The sequence below is a fragment of the Papilio xuthus genome, unplaced genomic scaffold (assembly GCF_000836235.2).
Source record: "Papilio xuthus unplaced genomic scaffold, Pxut_1.1 DF825946.1, whole genome shotgun sequence".
Classification (NCBI taxonomy): domain Eukaryota; kingdom Metazoa; phylum Arthropoda; class Insecta; order Lepidoptera; family Papilionidae; genus Papilio; species Papilio xuthus.
In genome coordinates this window covers 6899679-6919029 of record NW_013532703.1, presented here as the reverse complement: position 1 = coordinate 6919029, position 19351 = coordinate 6899679, and the positions used below count along the sequence as shown (strand labels likewise).

The following is a 19351-nucleotide window of genomic DNA, read 5'->3' as shown; positions in this document are numbered from 1 at the left end:
TTCACCAACATTGAAAATAAATGATTAAATTCATCTCACAATACAGAGTTGGCTAGTTTTGTACAACTCTATTAGAAATTGTAAAACTAATAAGCAAAAAACTGGAGGCCGTGCACCTTCGTTGTCATCAGACATTACTGCGCTCTGCATTATCATTTTATAAATAGTTCAAGTTGGCTTCAAGTTATCAAAGTGGAAGTATAAAAGTGCGAGCTATTTGTAAATCTCTATAAGTATGAGCTCCGTATACACTGAGCGAGGTCAACTATATAAATGTATTTTGCATTGTTACTTGAAGCTAGCTGTAGGATGCCGGTTGGGGGCGTGGCGTGGTGGCGGGGGGGCGTGTCCCGCACTAGGGCGCGGCTAGAAGTTCTGCTGGCGCTTGCGCTTGAGATGAATGGCGTCGAGAATGGGGCGGCGCTTGCGGTCGTAGCGCGCGCGCAGCTGCTCGATCTCCGCCTCCATCTCCGCGTCCAGCCGCGCCATGCGCGCCTCCAGCTCGCCCTCCGACAGGTACGCCAGCTGCACAACCGACACCTTACACTTTACATCTTACACCTTACACCACTTCCCTTCCATCCTCTTTTATTTTACCATTCGCTTATGAAGGAACTGCAACTTATTGCATTTCAGTTTTTTTATTAATCAAAGATTGCAATAATTAAATATTTTTGTTTCCCCTCAGCTCCTCTTTCTCTTAAACAACAAACGGTTGGCAAACAATGTTCGAATACATACTATAATATACATCTAAATAATAAACATTTATCCCCGTAAGTCCGCAAAAGAGGGTGACAATATCATAATATATACAAAGAAATTCTTATAAATACAAGAAAAGAAAGATTAGGAATTAGAAGACGACACACAATGTTGTGGTTACGGGAGGAGTAAATAAATACATAAAGATATTAGCATCAAATGAAGTATTTGTTATTACAATGATAATAGCAACAAGCAGAGAATATTTTAAGATGATCAACTCAACATAGCTTGTGCGGGGTGGGGTGGGGTACACATATACAGGGGGGCGTGGCGGGGGGTGTGTGGGGGTGTTGCGGACTTACGGGCGCGCTGCGCGGTGGTGTGCGCGGTGGTGTGCGCGGGGTGGTGCGCGGTGGTGTGGGCGGGGAGGTGCGCGTGTGCGAGCGGCAGGAGGGCGACGACGTGCAGCTGACTTACGAATTCGAAGTTGCCCTCCTCGACGAGCGCTCGCTGCAGGCCCCCGCCCGCGCCCGCGCCCGCGCCCCCGCCCGCCGCGCCGCCCGCCTCCGCGCTGCAACATACAACACCGCACGTTAGCCGACACGCTCACCGCGGAGGTGTGGAGGTGGGGAGGTGTGGAGGTGGAAGGAGGTGGTGCTGACCGCGCTGCGTCGTCCGGGGGCGGCGGCGAGTGCGCGAGGGTGCCGTTGCTGGCGCGGCTGACCTCCTTCTTCTCGAAGTGCTCGAGGAAGAGCGGCCGGTACTTGGGGCGGTTCGTGTCCATGGGGTCCGTGTCGTGCCCTGCGGCAGAGATGGCACAGTGAGTACGGTGGAGGTGCGAGCTGAGAGCTGGGGGCGAGGGGATGGGCGGGATGCGACGGTACTGACTCTTCATGGTGGCGAGGTCGGGCTCGTTGATGACCATGGTGCCGAGGTCTGCGGCGAGGTCTGCGGTGGCGGTGCCGTCGCGCGCGGGCACCAGCGTGCCGTCGCGCTGCTTCATGGTGGCCTCGCTGTAGGCGTCGCCCTGCACACCGACACGCGCGTTACGTTACGTGATACTGCAGCACTGCAGCACTGCAGCACTGCAGCAGAAGGTCGCGCACTCACCGCGCCGAAGGTCTTGGCGTTGTTGCAGTTCTGCTGCGCGTTGCGGAAGGCCTGGCTCTCGCGGATCTCGCGCGCCTCCGCGATCATCGTGCTCAGGATGCTCGGGTGCTTCGCGTTACCTGACCATTGTGGACGTGTAAGTATTGCGTGACTGGATGCGTTCGAGCACAATGTCGCGGGAAAACAACTAACCGATAAATTCGTGGGTCAGCAGGTACTCGGCGGTGGCTCTCTCCTCGGGGTTTTTGACGAGGCACTGGCTGACGAAGTCTATGAACTCGGGCGACCACTGATCGGGTTCCCTGCGAACAGATCGAGCAAGTTTGAGCATGGTGGGGGAGATGGGGGGAGGTGAGCGAGCGGACGCGAGGCGGGCACCTGAAGGAGGGCGGCGGCTTTGTGGGTATCATGAAGATGGCGCGCATGGGGTGTATGTCGCCGTAGGGCGGCTTGCCCTCGGCCATCTCCAGGGCGGTGATGCCCAGCGACCAGATATCGGCGACGCAGTCGTAGCCGATCTCCTGTATCACCTCGGGCGCCATCCAGAAGGGCGTGCCGATGACGGTGTTGCGCTTGGCCATGGTGTCGGTGAGCTGTCCGGCGACGCCGAAGTCCGCTAGCTTGGCGTGACCCTCGGTGTTGAGCAGGATGTTGCCGGCCTTGATGTCGCGGTGTATCTTGCGGCGACGGTGCAGGTACTCCAGCCCCTTCAGCGTGTCGATGAGGATGGTCGCTATCTCGTCCTCGGAGAGCGTCTTCTTGCGCAGCCGCATTATGTCCGACACCGAGCCTGCGCCACAGTATTCCATTACAATCTGCAAAAACCATCGTACCACTTTATACAAGTAAGCCGCGTCTGCCGATAAAAAGTATTTTGATTTTAACGACTTAAATACATTGTTGGGATGTAATTATAGCACAGTTGTGACGGCTCACCCATAAGTCTGTGTTCTTAAAGTAGCTGCCGTAGTATTTCACGACGTAGGGGCTGTCGCATTGCTGCATGATGGAGATCTCCTTGATGATCTCCTGCAGGTCAGTGTCCACCGGCACCTGCTTGATGGCCAGCACCTGCCCGCTCTCCTTGTGTAACGCCTGCAACGCACAGTACATCTGTGTGAGAGAGAGCAGAACCACACAACGTTCGAAAGTTGCACAAATGAAGACAGTTACTTTGTAAACGCTGCCATAGGAGCCTTCGCCGAGCTTGCAGATGATGTCGAACACCTCTTCCGGCTGCCGCGTCAGACTCTCTTCTGATAGCTTCTTCAGTTCACTGAAACAACAAATAATACCTTATATGACCAATTTCACCTTATCTCTATATTAAAAAATATTGTATTTTTTTAAAATCTCAAATGAGACGCATTGGTTTAGCTATGTGATCGAGTGCAAAGTCAATGACATAAAATATAATCACATTCCGCCTACACACGTAGACGTATGATTTGCGCAAACATATCGGTCTTTGCGAACAATTGAGTGTGCCACACGTCATCCAATAAATATTTAGCCACTAACCTTTGTTTATGTATAATCTATAATTATGAAGTAGCACTATACAGTTAAAGCTACAGACCGATCATTGATCCTGGACTTCTAATCAAGAAACCGCTAGAAACTGGTTATCCCCTACCATAGACTAAGATAATAGGGCACAGAGTAGGATGTAACCACTTACAAAGCATACTACATAATCAGCTAAAGTCGATAATAATTACGTAACTTGCCCGCTCACTAAACATATCACATTAACAGAAGAACCATATAAAACTGATGACAATCAATCTGTGTGTCAGTGACCGCTTATCACGCTGCGTGGGTCCCGGGCGGACAGTTTTTATGTCCCCTTTGACATATCATTTGTCTATAATGTCATAATGTATTAGTGTATGGGTGGCATATACTAATATGATGCAATTTGTCTGACCTACTATAAATGGATATAGAAATAAATACAGGTTTTGTAAAATTGGCAATTTATTATCACAACTCTTTAGGTATCTTTAGTAAAAAGGCAAACGGCACATGAACAACCAATAACTGAAAACTAAAATTAAAATATGAAACCTTTCGTTAACAAAGAATACATAATTTATTAATAAGATATTATCAGAAAAAACGGAATGCGCTAATTGCAGGACAATGCGTAATCGTTGGCATGCGGGCAGTGAGCCTTAGCCGGAGCGAATCGCGCGACACGTGCTGTGCTCTGGTGAGACGGCGGGGGCCTGACCGGCGGGGGGCATACACCGCAACTCCGCACGGATAATTAACAACATACAGCTTTATCGCTCAGCCTCCGGGCATCATTGTTACTGCCGCTGCACACATTTGTTATTGTATTTTTTCTTAAAAACAAGAGTATGTTTAGAGTACGATTACCCAAACTAAAGATCGTCAACTTCAACTGTAACTCAAAGCAATTTGCCACCCAATCTTAGCTTAAAGTTTGGTTTAAATTAAATCTAAAAAGGCGAAAATACTGCCACCCGATTGATCCTCGTTTATATTATGATACCAAATGGTGCGATTTGAGTCGAAGTCGGTGAGGGCCGCAGTCATAACACATGTTTTTTCTATAAATAAAATCATCAACAAAACAAGAAATCCTCATAGTGTTAGGTTTAAAAATAAGTCGTTATATAGTAAAACACGGTTTATAATATTTTACTTCTTTTCCTTTAGTAGGAGTTTCGAGAATGGAACTTTAAAAAATAGAAACATTATTCAAAAAGGAAAAAAGAGACACTGGCAAAAGCTTCCATGCCATGTAATATGAAGAAGCAATTGTATGGAAGTGTTTCATGGTTTGGGTTACAACTATAGGTTAGAGCTACAGGTAGAGGAGCGGTATTCCGGACTAGGATGTTGCAGTGGCTCGCGATGCCGGCGACCGCTGCGGAAACACAACAGTATTTATAGACCAGACCGCACCGCCACGGCTGCCGTCGCGACACTTCCACAACATCTCATTAAGATGTTAAACATTATGCTAGATTACATTTTCATCTGTCAAGTATTATATTTCACCAGTATCCTCATCAACCATTGGGATGTGCAAAACCATTGTGTAAGGAGAGGATTGTTCGTAGAAAAAATCTAACAGAAGATGAAGTTTATTAAATGTGAGTTATGGCGACATGGGTGATTATCCTATCCTAATTCAGATTATTTACTTATATTTGAAGGTAATGTTATTTAAATCGTTACAAAGATAATCATCAAATTAATTATTGAAGCAAATTCAACGAGCAAACATTATGAGGCTGCAAGGTCAAGGGTGTTGGTCGTCGCGAGACCGGGTCATAGCGTAAAAAATGTCATACGACTATAACATATTTCAAGTAAAATGTTCGAAAAACAGAATAAAACAAATCGAGCTGTAACAAAAAATAACCTACATTGTATAACTGTATCACAAACAAATGTATTCCCACATAATAACAGTAACTACAGTACTTAGCTTTAATTAAAGGAAAAAGACATTAATAATGTTTTACGGGATTTTGTAACATAATATCTTGGTTTACTCGCTTATCGTACTCGTCGGTTGTTCATTGGATATCTATAGTTAGGAATTATATAGCATATACGTGAGGGTAATTTTATCTAAATACAACATTGATCAAGTTCAGTCGATGCGTTGCCTTTCCCACGGCTACTGCCTTAGTCTGCAAAAATTGATACATTCTCAACCTAACTGTACTGTGACGCATTAACAAAACTCACACAACGCCAGGGAAATGTTTCATACATATATTAATTGAGGACAAAGAAATGTCTTTTTTATACTTTCAAGTTGCTTTCCAAATTAAATTTGTGATTGCTTTTTTAACCGAATGTAATTAAATGCAATATCTTGTTTTCTCTTAATTTAACGGCAGTAATAAAAAAAATTGTTTCTTTGATATATTGTTACTACATCTACGAAAGCGACCGATACTTACATAGATATCGTAAATCAAAGTCATTAAAAACGAACAGGAGAGAACAACTAGTTAGTTCTAGTAAAAAGCATAGTACAAATAGTAATTATATATTGGTAATTAACATAAAACACCTAATAAGACATATAAACACGGGTCACGAGGCATGTGGCGTATGTAAACACATAGTGATGCGCTTGCTCGGCCACAGCTGACCGCCTGCCTGCCTGCCGGCCTGACCACCAGCTGCGCAAACATAAACTTGTACACTCATATATCTACTGATTACGGGGAAATAACATATATATATATGACGTCACAAGGCTGCTTAGCTTAAGAGAAACTGTCCATATCAATACGAGTTTACGAGGAATGTAAATTAGATCACTATATTGTTTTAAAATATAAATAAAGACGTGAACTTAAACTTTTCGTTGAAAATTAAAGTACTAGCGCCTAGTTTTCATAAAATTATTGATTAACTTAGCATAATTATTAACAGTAACCTCTGCGGTGTGCTAAATTAGAAACTCACAAGACATTAGACGCTAGTCCGCACATGGATAAGATTATTGGTAAGAACAAGAGCGGGAACAATTTGCATGACGAAAAAGACAAGGAAAATATTACTCAGAATTCTAAATCTACGTCACAATATTACATGGTAGGACTAAAAAACCGGGTTGTAACGATTTCAGTAATCGAGGAAACTGAGCGGGGTCAAGGAATGTGGAGAGCGCGTTTACCTCGAACTAGTGATTCATGGAACAGAGAAATGTGACAACGTAAGCACGCATTCCTATCGCCAGGATGAAGGGCTTACTAAAATAAACTTAGCAAAACTGAATCCCTTATCAGATTCTTGTTATCGAGCCAAACCAAACAAATATCACGGAAAATCCGATGGGCCACCTTTTTAAATCAGTGTACACATGTAATAAACACAATGAAATTAATTGAATTATATTGAGGAAATCTACCTCAGTTTGCAACTGTACTAGTAATACCATGAAGGACAAAAGACAAGGGTCCTTGGAGTAGGCCTCACCCTTGCGACGTGATGCGTTCGTTGGCGGTCATCCTGTCTGCGCGGCGCTTTTTGCAAGTATTGCAGGTGAGCGTGGGCGCACCACCCTCCCACAGTCCGCTCTTCCAAAACACCAGCCGACCCTCAGCATCCATTGAGCAACGACATTGCAATCACACCACGCACAAAGGAATCCTCAACTTACTTCACGATGACACAACACTAAGAAACACTACGTTTATCCTTTTCAATCACATTTGTCAAGATCAATATTGTTATTAAACAGTAGCCATGTGTGACGACATTAAAAAGTAACTCAATATTAAAAATCTAAAATATCCCACATGTCGCAACCAACACATGGCATGGTGGTGGCTCACAAAGTCACAGTCGAATGCCAAATCTTTATGTAACGTCAAACAAGATCATCCGAAAACGATTAACAAAACTGAAATCCCAAAATAAACGAGTGTAACCAATGTGGTGCGGCGAGCAGAGGCACGAGATCGCGAGACGAACTCCCTTCGCGACGTCTCTCAAAAGACTGCCTTTAAAGCACCACGCTTACGCTGAGCTGCGCGATCGCGGTCGCGGCAAACGCCATTGTAATCTCACTATGCACACACCGAATAAAATATCTCAGATTTACTTTAAAACAAACTTGATTGAACTCAAACAAAAACCAAGCCGTATAATAATTGTAAAAATTCTAGATTTCAATAAATTCATTGCCAATTTTAACTCTGCAATCAAGCTGCATTTGTTCACAAGCGCTATCTTTATATAGCTTAAAATGATCAAAATAAAAAGTCAATCCTCTATTTATGAAATCTCAAGTAAACAGATAAATCCTATAGAAAAAAATCCTACCTGCTCTATCCTATTCTAACATTTACGTCAACTGTATTGATTTAATAAGACGGATTTTTGGGAGGTAGTTATTTAGGTCGATATACGTTCATAATGGATGAATATGAAACAGGTCGATGAATGGTAATTAACTCTTATTACTACTTTTTAGTCTTCCCATAATAAATATGTATAAGTGCAAACTTGTTAGTGTTGCTATTTCGAGGCACATCGAGCAACACACCTTCCGTGGTTGATACTGTAACTGTATCCGTATTGCTTCTAATATGATTTATGGCTCCAATTAACCGTTCGCCTTCAGAGCGGTCGCAAAGCCGTCATAAATCAGGAAGCGAGAGTTTTTCACCGCATCGGATGCCGTTGGGCTTGGCTGCGAGCGAGTCTGCCGCGTGTTGGTCGTCTATAAATACATACGGATCCTTAGCTTTACGTGATGACCTTTTTATCAGCATCTGGTTGATCCTCGCTACGATAGATTGTAAATATTTGATTTTTGTTATTTAAATCACACTGATTTGTACCGTTTGGAATCACTTTCGCAATAGCTCGCTTGGGTGATAGCACTTGTTAATTGAGAAATTCATCGCAATGTGTCTATATGTCAATGTGTAGGTGACCTATTTCATAAGAAACGAGCGCAGCCGTCAGTAGATCATATCGAGGTGCCTCAGGCGCATCTATTATTCTGCCTGCCGCCTCATCTATGTTAAAGCATAGGTACCATATATATAATATTTTGACTGTTTTTCTGCCATAAACGCATAAAATCAAAAATAAAAACATTACTTTTAGTCAATGTATTAATCATCTTAATTAAACATTTGTCTGGTTAACATGTAGCAGGTCACCTTGCAGAAGTCCTTGCAAGAAGCGACTCGGATCCGGTTTGGAGGACGTCTTAGGTTACCGATGTACTGGAAGAACGAGATAATCTCTAACCTGATGCTAACAACTAATAAACATTCTCTAAGCTTCTGTAAGCATTATCATTATTGGCAACGGTATAAAAGTGTCGAGAAAATAAACTCAATTTTTCCATGTTCTTAAGAACACCAAACAAGATAGCAAACATAATTGTTTGGAAACAGTTATAAAAAGTATATTAATAATCGTATTAGCAAATATTGTAGCAATATTAGCACCGACGACTATATGTAAAATAGTTTCCTGTTAGTCTGGTTTCGGACCAATAAATACATTTTAAGCAGTAAAACGCGCGCTCCATGCACCCAATGACCAGGCCGGTTGCTCGCAGACCGGCGTGGCATGACGGTGAATCATGCCGCGGATGTCTTCTTGTGAGAATGTCAATAGCATAAAAAAATGACTTTACAGGCCACTTACATATTACTAATATTATTAAAGGTCTGTGAAGCAGCTTGTAGTAATATTTTTAGTTTATGACATTGATTGATTTGTGGCTAATAACAAAAATATAAATATTTATAGCCGGCTTTATATCGGAAACATTCAGAAATACTTTTAGTTATAAGAACATCAGTCTAGACAAGGACAATGTCTTCTAGTGGGGACTATATCGTTGCCACTGAGAGACTCTAAGTTACTCTTGATGTAAATTTAGGTTGATCGCTTCCAGAGTAAGGCCTCTCGGTCACGCGACTTTGCGTTAGCCTTCTTAGTTTTCCTATTTTCTTAAATCTCTTTATGTGGCACAGAATTATGTTATCGCGCATTTCTAAGAATTTCAACTAATCCCAGTGTACCAATGTGACAAGGGATGCAAGGGCGCTGCGACCGGGACTCGGGTTACGTCAGTTAGTTGTCAACGCTATTATTTTGTGGTAACTATACATTGCGCCGGTAAATATGGGGAAATCGCTGCTAATCTGCTAGTCAGTATAAATTGTTTGTATGTATGTATATTTGTAAATTTTCGAGGTGTCCTGGCGCAGCAGAAGACACACTGTCTGCTGGCCCCCGCCGATTGTCTCACACTACGCGGCTATTTCTGTGCCCAAGGCGCGTGCCCACGCATTCCTCGTATAGGAATTTTGTATTTTTGTCTTTTCAATCCCCGTCCCTTTCGATGCAATTGCTCCGCCACTGAGTGACATGATTTTAATTCACTGGACAACCGACAGCATTGGTGGACACAATACTACAACAATAATATGAATGCCATAGAACAAAATTACATCTTATCAAATTTTAATCACTAACCGTTGGTTTCTGAGACTAAGATGACCGTTTAAAACATATTGTTTTCTTTGTTTAATCAAAGATAATGACAAGGATCGCGATATGATTTATACAGGGATTATGTAAGTCCTGTACATCGAAGGTATACATGGCTACTGTGTGTAAATAGAACAGTAGCAATAGGAGTTGATTTGAAATAGTGCTTTAACTTTCAGGATATATTGGTTAATAACCTGGTCGTCTGAGACGTTAAGAAACTACTTTACATATTCTATTTCTTTACTATTCACGCGAAACGTTGTAGCGTGGGCCGAGTCGTTTGCCCTACTTACAAGTGGACGGTGTGGGTATTCATGGATCTGAATTAGTCGGTAGCAATGATACCATATAAATTGTTTGACATATCAAATGATTTTACGAGCGCAGTCATACATTAATAACCAAAATGGTTCTTTTATCAATAGTAACATTAAAAGTTAAACACTGGAGCCTACTTTTATGAAGCATAGGGATGTGTTTGTGTTTTGCCTGTCATCATATAAGCTATCAGTTGCGTCACTCTCTTGTCTAGTTCTAACAAATCAAGCTTTAATTTTACACATAATGTATAGAAAGTTTAAGTTCATGTAAACAAACATACATTCTTTTAAATCAAAAAAAAAGTTCATCCACAGTGATTCGGCGTGATCGGCTAAGCGGTCATCGGGAAGGGCTTACACGGCAGTCGAGCGACGGGTCAGCAAAGATCGACGACCCAGAAAGTGAGCAAATACTGCGGCCGCCCCCCGCACCGCCCTCTGCACCCCGAGCAAACCCACGCGTTAGCATTTAGCACTCGCGAAATGGAATACACGGCGCGGCTATAAACAACATTGTGTATCTGGACCGCCAAGTCAATAATCCCGCGTAAATATAGTGGCGGCGCGTGCCTCAGCGGTTGCAATACCTGCCCTCTATCTAGTCTCGGTACCTTCAAATCCTACAAATATAATTATACAGAAACACATCTTAACTAAATACTTACTATATTATTATAATATTATATTAAGGTAGATCTTATCTGCAGATTTGTATACTACGTAAATTAGGTTTCAGCGGGTCTAACCTTTCTTAACAACTTAGATCGCCGGATTTACTTTTTCATAAATTTTTCTGTTCAAAAGTATGGTCGACCATAAAAATGAACTTGTTGACAACGTTTTAATAAAAACACTTGATGATGGGAACTAGTTTAATGTCAGTCACAAGGAGACAGGATATCCTCCAAATTATGAAAGAATCCAAATTGACCTTTCCATGTTTAAAAAATAATAAAAATAGACGACTACAAAAATTCTCCGTAAAAAAAGAAAATTAATAAACAAGATTGTTGATGCTAAAGAAATAACAGCACCAAATTAATTTTAATTTAATCATGATGCGGTATTTTTATTACTAGTAAATAACGAAATATAGAAGCATCAGGTATGTAGTTGGTAATCATTATTTTTAACATCAATAAAAACATTACCGTTCGGAAACTTGTTTTGAGTTTAATAAAGTAAAAGCTGGATAAGTGAAACCTCTAGCGAATTTAGTTTAAAACGTATATGGAGGTCCTCGGAATTCATTCCTCGTTAAGCTTAGAGTTAAGAATGTGTTGATGAGTTATAAAAGGTAATTAACAATAACATAGTTGTGCATGTTTATTTAAGGAAACTGGTTTAAGGAAACGTTTACCCTTTGTTAGTCATTTATCCAGAGCAGTTGTGTCGTAATTCAACAATAAATCTAACAATTGATGGAACACTCAGTCCTTTTGTGCAATCGTCCTATCTGAGTTACGCGTAGCAACCGTACTGCAATGTTTGCATGTATTTTATACATATCGAGGAAAAAATAGTATAACTATGTAAACATACGTTATTGCTTAAATTATGTAATTTATTATAAAACGTGTACATTGCAAGAAATGCAATTCAGCGCAACCTCATTAACATGACCCCGATCGGAATACCGTTGAATGGGTCGTTGGTCGTCGCGGCGCTGCGTGCCGGCCGACGGTTGCGGGGTTGAGTCACGGCGCTCGGCCCTCGCCTTGCAGGTGCCGGCTACGACAATACAACTGCCCATAAAAGTGCCCCAGCCCGCACGTAATCGATAGCACCGCCTTGCCTTCCTGGTGCGAAACTAAAACATTTGTTGTACCTTTTAATGAAGGCTCAAGGCCTCCGACCCCACCCGGCACAACTAACGTGGCGAATAGAAACGACTTGTGGCATTATTTTAAAGTTTGTATCTATGAACGACTACGAGTAAATCTCTGTGGAATTCCGACCACTTTTGAACGTAACAAGGACCTCGATGATAGCTTATCTGACGCATTTACAAGTTATGTAAATCTCTTGTTGTTCTACTCTAACTTTACTACAATGTGGATTAAATCAAGACTAAACATGGTGCCTAAGTATCCTATAAACATAATTCACAATATACATGTATTCAAATTTATATAGTCGTAACCATGCCGCATTATACATAATAGTTCTCGCCGTACTGAAAGAAAGACCCGTGCTACGATCTAGATTAAAATTTCCGCCAACACTTGGAAACAATGGCGCTGTCAGGAATGTTTCCCGCGCGCGGGAGTCGCGGCCATTTTGTGACCCGTTACAATGAAAAGAAATTTTCGCATTATTGTACAACGCAGCTATCCGATGCTATGTTGTATTGTGTGAAGAAATAATTCTTGCAGTCAAAGGTTGAATGCCCTCACAGTCTTTTGTGATATCTATTGATCAAGAATAAATGAAACTGGTATGAGCTAGACATTAGTTATTTCACTCTGTGTTTCCGTAACAGAAAAATATGAACCTTAAACAATCAACTTACAAGTAAACTTAAAAAAAAAGCAATTATTACGACAACAATGATACCCATGTTATTCTCACTAAATAACCAATGCAAATCAATTAATTTACATTGAACTTTATTGATTATTTTGATCCAAATGCTGGTTATGTTATTAATGACAAACTTAAATTGTACTATACAAAATTAGCTTTGCACTTGGTGTACAGTCTCGCTCTTATCCCGCACATGTTGTAATATTGAATTTAGCAGTTATCATGGAGTATACATTTATTTTTATTATACATAAAGAAATTAATTTCCTAATGCAAATGTAAAAAATACTATGATGTTATAGGTTTTGTCATATTTCTAAATTAGTCATTAACAGGTAATACTAAAAATAACCAAACAACAAATATCCTGTACTTAAAGTCACAGATAAGTTTAAAATTGTCTATTTCAAGAATAAGAATAGGTGGTAAGGCCTATTAATGACTACAAAAACAATACAACTCACTCCAGTAACCCAGCGAGGATGAAACATACCGTGGACAGTGTAGACCTAGCAACTAGCTGGACTGGCTTTATATACCAAGGTATATAATTTTAATGGTATAACCTATTTCAACTTCAAAGTATCTGAAGGATGAATCAAAACTAGTAACTATGTGCTACAGTTTCACATGCAGAGTAATTACGATTTGTATATGTAATAAAAATATTTGATGCAAATTAAACAAACAAAACATTGGCTAGAAAATAATTATTTAACATTTGCTCTATGAATTAAATTATGAATGTCTTAATGTCAAGTAATGTCAAAGATTTTATTTTTTTCACATTTTTCCGTAAATTTTTTTTAGCCTATGCATGTTTTAAAAAAAATATTAAACTGATCTATGTATTCTATTTTTAAATTATTCTGTCAATATATTTTACAAGATTTTTATTTATACGTTTTGCAATTTTATAAGTTTTTTATGATTTTATAATTTGTAATTTTTAACTCAACATTTAAAGCTTATTCCATTCCTGACAATTTTAATGACCGCCTAAAATTTAAACAGAATTAACAAAAAAAGGAACCACGTCGAATTCCGGGATTTTTGATGTCAGGTAAATATCTACACAGGATTAAAAGATATGAAACTTGAAAGTAGGCAACGAGTTATTCTTACCTCTTTGATGAGATTTCCGTCATTTTAGCTGTATTCGCAGAACTAATGTTAAACACATACACAAAAGTCCATTATTTTCTATTGTTGAAAAAATTAAAGATCAGTCCATTATCACTTAAAATGATTGCAACTTCATAGAAAAATAAAATGTATGAGTTGTGAACAATTCAATGCATCGCAAGATTTTGATTCGTCGCGTGTGCTGTCAATCAGAGAAACCACAGACGTTAATTATGCTGTCACAATTACGCATTACGTTCCGACTTCCCTAAAAATTTTATTTTTGTAAAACTGTTGGTTAATTTTTGTGCGTAAAAAATGTTTTATTGTTTTTTGAAACAATCTTTTATTTTTTCAAAAATGATTATTCCCTATTCGAAAAATGTTAACTGTAACCGTTTAATTTTTGTACATACCTTCATTTAATTCTTAAGGATGTTCATGAAAAAGTACTCGACGATGATCTTTCATCAGCAATATTAGAATGTTGAATGTTAGAATCGTTAATTTTTGATAGTTGGCAATGACAACAAATTCTTTTACCGAGAGCAAAATTGCGTATAACGGATAACCTCATTTTTTCATGTCGTTTCTATGGTAACTCCATGTTGATAACAAACGCATGGCCAATGGCCGAGTTCAAAATTCTTGTGTTTACTGACATTCTGTCAAGCAGCAATGTAACCGGGAAGAATTTTCCGTATTGATTAAACAGTTGTAGTTTAACATTTAATGACTGCTTGAATTGTATATAGTTAGTCGTCACTGGATTATTGGTAACCATGTTCAAGAACACTTTCCAGTCGGGCTTTCTTTCAATTCTTTACAGCATAGGAAGTAAACCTCTACAAATATGGGATAAAAAAGTACGTAATGGTCACATTAAGAGAATAACAGACAACGACATTCAGAGTCTTGTCCTAGAAATAGTTGGGACCAATGTCAGCACTACTTACATTACATGTCCGGCAGATCCAAAGAAGACTTTAGGCATCAAACTGCCTTTTTTGGTTATGATTATTAAAAATCTCAAAAAATACTTTACTTTTGAAGTCCAGGTGAGTTGATTTAATGATTTAGATGACATTAATGTCGTTATTAATAATAATTATCAAAAGCTTAATTTATTCACAATTGAATATTTCAGGTTTTAGATGACAAAAATGTGAGGAGAAGGTTCCGTGCAAGTAATTATCAGTCGACTACTCGCGTAAAACCCTTTATATGTACAATGCCTATGAGACTTGATGAGGGATGGAATCAGATCCAGTTTAACCTTGCCGACTTCACTCGACGGGCATATGGAACAAATTATGTTGAAACACTTCGTGTTCAAATTCATGCAAATTGTCGCATTCGAAGAGTTTACTTCTCTGATAGATTGTACTCAGAAGACGAGTTACCTGCTGAATTTAAATTGTTTTTACCTATACAAAATAAGACTAAAACTGCCGTAGCTACATGAAAATGTTTTTTCTACAAAAAATTATTGCACAGAACATATCGTTTAAGTCATTCAGTTTTTGTCAGGCATCAAATAATCCTTCTTATATAATTTTAATATGTGGTTTTGTTTTCTTCAGTAATAAAATCTTTTATTATTGAATTTGTTGTTTATTACATTTTTACTCCTTATTAGCAAGTATATATGATTAAAATTCTTGTCTTAATTTCCCAAATAATCTGAAAGCGTAGTTTTATTTTATAAAACTTTATATAGAAGTTTATTAAATTTTACAAATTTAATATAGACATTGCTACTATGTATAAAAAAGGCATGTATTCCTCGATTGGTGAGTAAAGAATAGGCACTAGAAAGTCTATAAATAAATGGTGATGCTTGGCTTTTGACATGAGGCGAAAGTACTACCCAAACTGTTATCTAAGTGTTATTATTTCAATATTTAGGACTTTATAATAAGATTTTTAATTATTATATTGTCTCTGGCAAGTGGAGTATTGGGATGACATGGCAATACAGCACGACAGTGACAGTCAGATTGTCCCAGAAATGTCTATGAATCAGTGTTGCCAATGCTACGGCAATTGCCGTGTTCTAAGAATTTCTAGCTAAGAAATGACAAAATCCACAGTTTACGGCCGTAACCCTAAGGCCGTTACAAAATCTACAGGATTTCGAATATCTAAAATAATAATTTATTTTTTTATAGAAATTCCTTTTCAAAGCGTTAGGAGTGTGAATTCGTCTCCCAGTACCTCTTTAGTCTTAAAGGTTGGCGCCAACTTGGAATATTGAAAGCAGTATGGATAAAATACGTAAATAACTTTTTAATGAACAGTAATGAAAATAGTCGCTAATTAACAATTATTTGTGCAGGGAATAATGAAATTTATCTAACACACATGCAAGAAAAATTGTGTTTTACAATTTAAACACAGACAGAAATAAACAGCTTGCCATCATTTCAATATAATATTAAAAAAAAGTTAAACAGCGTAATTCGGCGAATGTTGAGACATGTTTCCTTTTTTCTCTTTTTCTCTTTCTTTTAGCAGAACTCAGCTGTACTCTTTGTACACGGCTGAGTAAAAAATTTTGTTGGCAACACTGCTATAATTTATACGGTGATTGGTGATGATTTATAAAAATGGGGCCGCTTGTTTCTAATAAGAAATTATTATTTTTTGTGTATCAAATTATTTTACTTTCATTAGTAGCCCAATGTTATTCGAACGAAATTCTCGGATGTGGTGGATTTGTAAAAAGTCACGTTAACTTAGATTTTTCTAAAATAGAAATAGGCTTGTAAGTTAACCTCTTGTTTGCAAATTAGATTATAACTTGCACGTATTAATCCAACTAGATCATAAATTAAAATGGAAAAATTTTATCATTTTGTTTAATATAGTACAAAGTTAAATAGTAAATTCAAACTTATTTTACCTGGTTTCGTTAACCTTGATATTTTTTTAGGTACACCAAAGAAGGAATTCTCAAAGAAAAAACGGAATGCGCTCCGACCAATGGATATTATTTTCTACCTATGTACGAGCACGGGGAATATATTTTAAAAGTACATCCCCCAGCTGGTTGGAGTTTTGAGCCTTCACAAGTGGAATTAGTGGTTGATGGTGAAACAGACCAATGCTCCACTGGAGAAGATATAAACTTTGCCTTTAATGGTTTCGGTATAACAGGTCGAGTGATAACTGCTGGCCAGAGTACCGGACCCAGTGGTATAACTGTGCAGTTGGTGGATGGTAGTGGACATGTTAGGGAGACTGTCAGTTCAACTAGTGGAGATTTTCATTTCACCCCAGTAATCCCTGGAAAGTACACACTTAAAGCATCACATTCAAAGTAAGTTAAAAAATAGTAATTAGACTTCTACTATTTATTTATTTTTTAATTTATTGAAGTAACTTACTCTGAATACTTTTACCACTTGCCACTTGTGCATTTTGTGAGTATTATGAAGCAATGTATTTCCAGATGGAAGCTGGAGCCAGCTCAAGCAGTGGTGCAGGTGAAGGAGGGGAACACAGCACTGCCTGTGGGAGTGCTTGCAGTTAAGGGATATGAAGTGGGGGGCTTAGTTACATCATTTGGTAGCCCTATTGCTGGAATATATGTCTTGTTGTACTCTAAAGTGGTAAGTACCATATGCAAGTAAACAATTGTGACTAATATAAGTCAAATATAAGTTTAGTTTTAATAAAAAAAATGTACATAAAATATAAGTTAAATTATTAGTTGTATTTGAAATAATGTTATGTCATAATCTATCTACAATTATTCACATAAATAATACAATTTCAGGAGAAACAGAAGTTCCGTGTGGAAGGTTGCAATACTGCACTACTGCAAGGTGTACCGGACTCTCCAATATGTCACTCTGTGACGGATGCATCAGGGGAGTTTCAATTTGGACTGGTGCCGGCGGGAGAATACAAACTGTTGGCTCTGTCCAAGCCCCCCGGACAGGCAGCTGTCAGCTACAACATTCAGCCAGACAGTGTGCCTTTTAGCGTGAAACATGATAACATTTACATCAAAAATGCTTTTGAGGTTAGTTTTGAGAAATGTTCTAGAATTGGAAAAGGAAAATTGTTTCAACATATTTTATGATACCTAAGTAACGTTTTTTATCAGGTGACAGGATTCACAGTAGTAGGATCAGTGCTGAATGCCCCCGGGGGTGAAGGTATGTCCGGCGTGCGCGTGCTCTTCGATGGCACCCCAGTCGGCACTACCGATGCTACCGGCAAGTTCACACTGCCCTCCCTCAAGCCAGGACTCTACACACTCACCTTCCAACATGGTCAGTTTTTAACAAGAAACGCTTACTTTGAATATAAAATTTATCACAGTATAATTTAGCTTATGTTTTGAGATGTCTCATTTTGTTATTGAAACATTGTGCAGAGCAGTGCGAGGTGGAGGAGGTGCATATGGAGGTGGGTGCGCGGGGGCCGGCGGGCGCGGTGGTGGGTGCGGCGGCGCGGTGGCGCGTCTGCGGGCAGGTGTCCCCGCCCGAGCAGCGCCGCGTGCAGCTCGCCGCGCACCACCACCTCCACCACGTCACGCCGCAGCCTGATGGTGACAGATATATACATCTGAAACATATATTATTAAGTTTTCCTCAAATTATATTTGATTTGCGTAACTTAGTTGCGTAGTGATTTTGGTGATTTCATTCATAATATATCACTTTTATGTTTTTACATTTACAGGGACTTGGTGCACATTCTTAGCACCTGGCACTTATACGGCCAAAGTCGAAGTCTCCGAGGAGGAGTTGAGAGATGGATTGCAGTGAGTAAAAATAATAACACGTACATAACTTTTTTTTAAAGTATTGAAAGAAAATACAGTAAAACTGTATGTGTGCAGATGGTACCCGGCGAGCCGGTCAGTGGTGGTGGGGCGAGGCGGCGGCGTGACGGAGGTGACGTTCTCTCAGGTGCGTGCGCGCGTGCGCGGCCGCGTGGTGACGCATGACGTCACACCCCCAACCACCGCCACCCCCACCCTGCGTCTGCGTCTGCGCACCCTCGCACCTGACGGCGGCTACGCCTCGCGCGCACCACTCCTCACCACCCAGCCCAACGACAGTTAGTACTTAAACAATTAGAAACAGAAGGAAGATAACAAAAAGAAAAAGCTTCCTGTGCTGACTGACAAATTAGTTAAGCCAATGCTATAAGTGTAGACTTGTAAATATATATATGTTAACTATCTTGTGTCTATTATAGTCACTTTCTAGCTGTAAGTCTACCATGTAAATAAATAAATAAAAAATCATTATATTCAAATCAGAAATTGAATGCAAGAAATTGTGTTTTTAATACAAATTTTTACATGTCAGAGGGCGAGTACGAGTTCAGCGACGTGGTGCCGGGCAGCGTGGAGGTGTCGGTGGAGAGCGCGCGGCTCTGCTGGGCGGACTCCAGGCACAACGTGGCCGTGGCCGGGGAGCTCGCCCTCGTGCCGCCATTCGAACAGGCCGGCTACCTGCTGCACATCGTCTCCGACCAGGACATCGAGGTGCGCTCCGCCCCCCACCCCCACCCCC

General features: G+C 39.9%; 3 protein-coding genes across 3 annotated transcripts in view; 2 read left to right on the top strand and 1 right to left on the bottom strand.

The window, feature by feature from the left end:
• Positions 1-6: 6 nt before the first annotated feature.
• Positions 7-7324, bottom strand: hpo (serine/threonine-protein kinase hippo). Its single transcript, XM_013321552.1, has 10 exons — positions 6796-7324; positions 2992-3094; positions 2755-2913; positions 2197-2633; positions 2011-2120; positions 1819-1937; positions 1597-1735; positions 1313-1509; positions 1186-1272; positions 7-525 (listed from the first exon to the last, which is right to left on the bottom strand). The coding sequence occupies exons 1-10, from the start codon at positions 6927-6929 to the stop codon at positions 367-369; spliced, it is 1644 nt and encodes a 547-aa protein (XP_013177006.1). The 5' UTR covers positions 6930-7324; the 3' UTR covers positions 7-366.
• Positions 7325-14401: 7077 nt separating this feature from the next.
• Bug22 (cilia- and flagella-associated protein 20) lies at positions 14402-15423 on the top strand. The gene is made up of 2 exons (XM_013321551.1): positions 14402-14872; positions 14962-15423. The coding sequence occupies exons 1-2, from the start codon at positions 14597-14599 to the stop codon at positions 15277-15279; spliced, it is 594 nt and encodes a 197-aa protein (XP_013177005.1). The 5' UTR covers positions 14402-14596; the 3' UTR covers positions 15280-15423.
• A 960-nt stretch (positions 15424-16383) lies between these two features.
• Positions 16384-19351, top strand: part of LOC106123870 (nodal modulator 1) — a gene marked incomplete at its 3' end in the record, with an annotated part of 5210 nt that continues 2242 nt past the window's right edge. Inside the window, exons 1-9 of the mRNA XM_013320281.1 lie at positions 16384-16581; positions 16750-17136; positions 17269-17428; positions 17596-17844; positions 17929-18097; positions 18202-18375; positions 18510-18591; positions 18670-18890; positions 19145-19338. Coding sequence (XP_013175735.1) covers positions 16424-16581; positions 16750-17136; positions 17269-17428; positions 17596-17844; positions 17929-18097; positions 18202-18375; positions 18510-18591; positions 18670-18890; positions 19145-19338 — 1794 coding nt within the window. The remainder of the gene's footprint in view (positions 16582-16749; positions 17137-17268; positions 17429-17595; positions 17845-17928; positions 18098-18201; positions 18376-18509; positions 18592-18669; positions 18891-19144; positions 19339-19351) is intronic.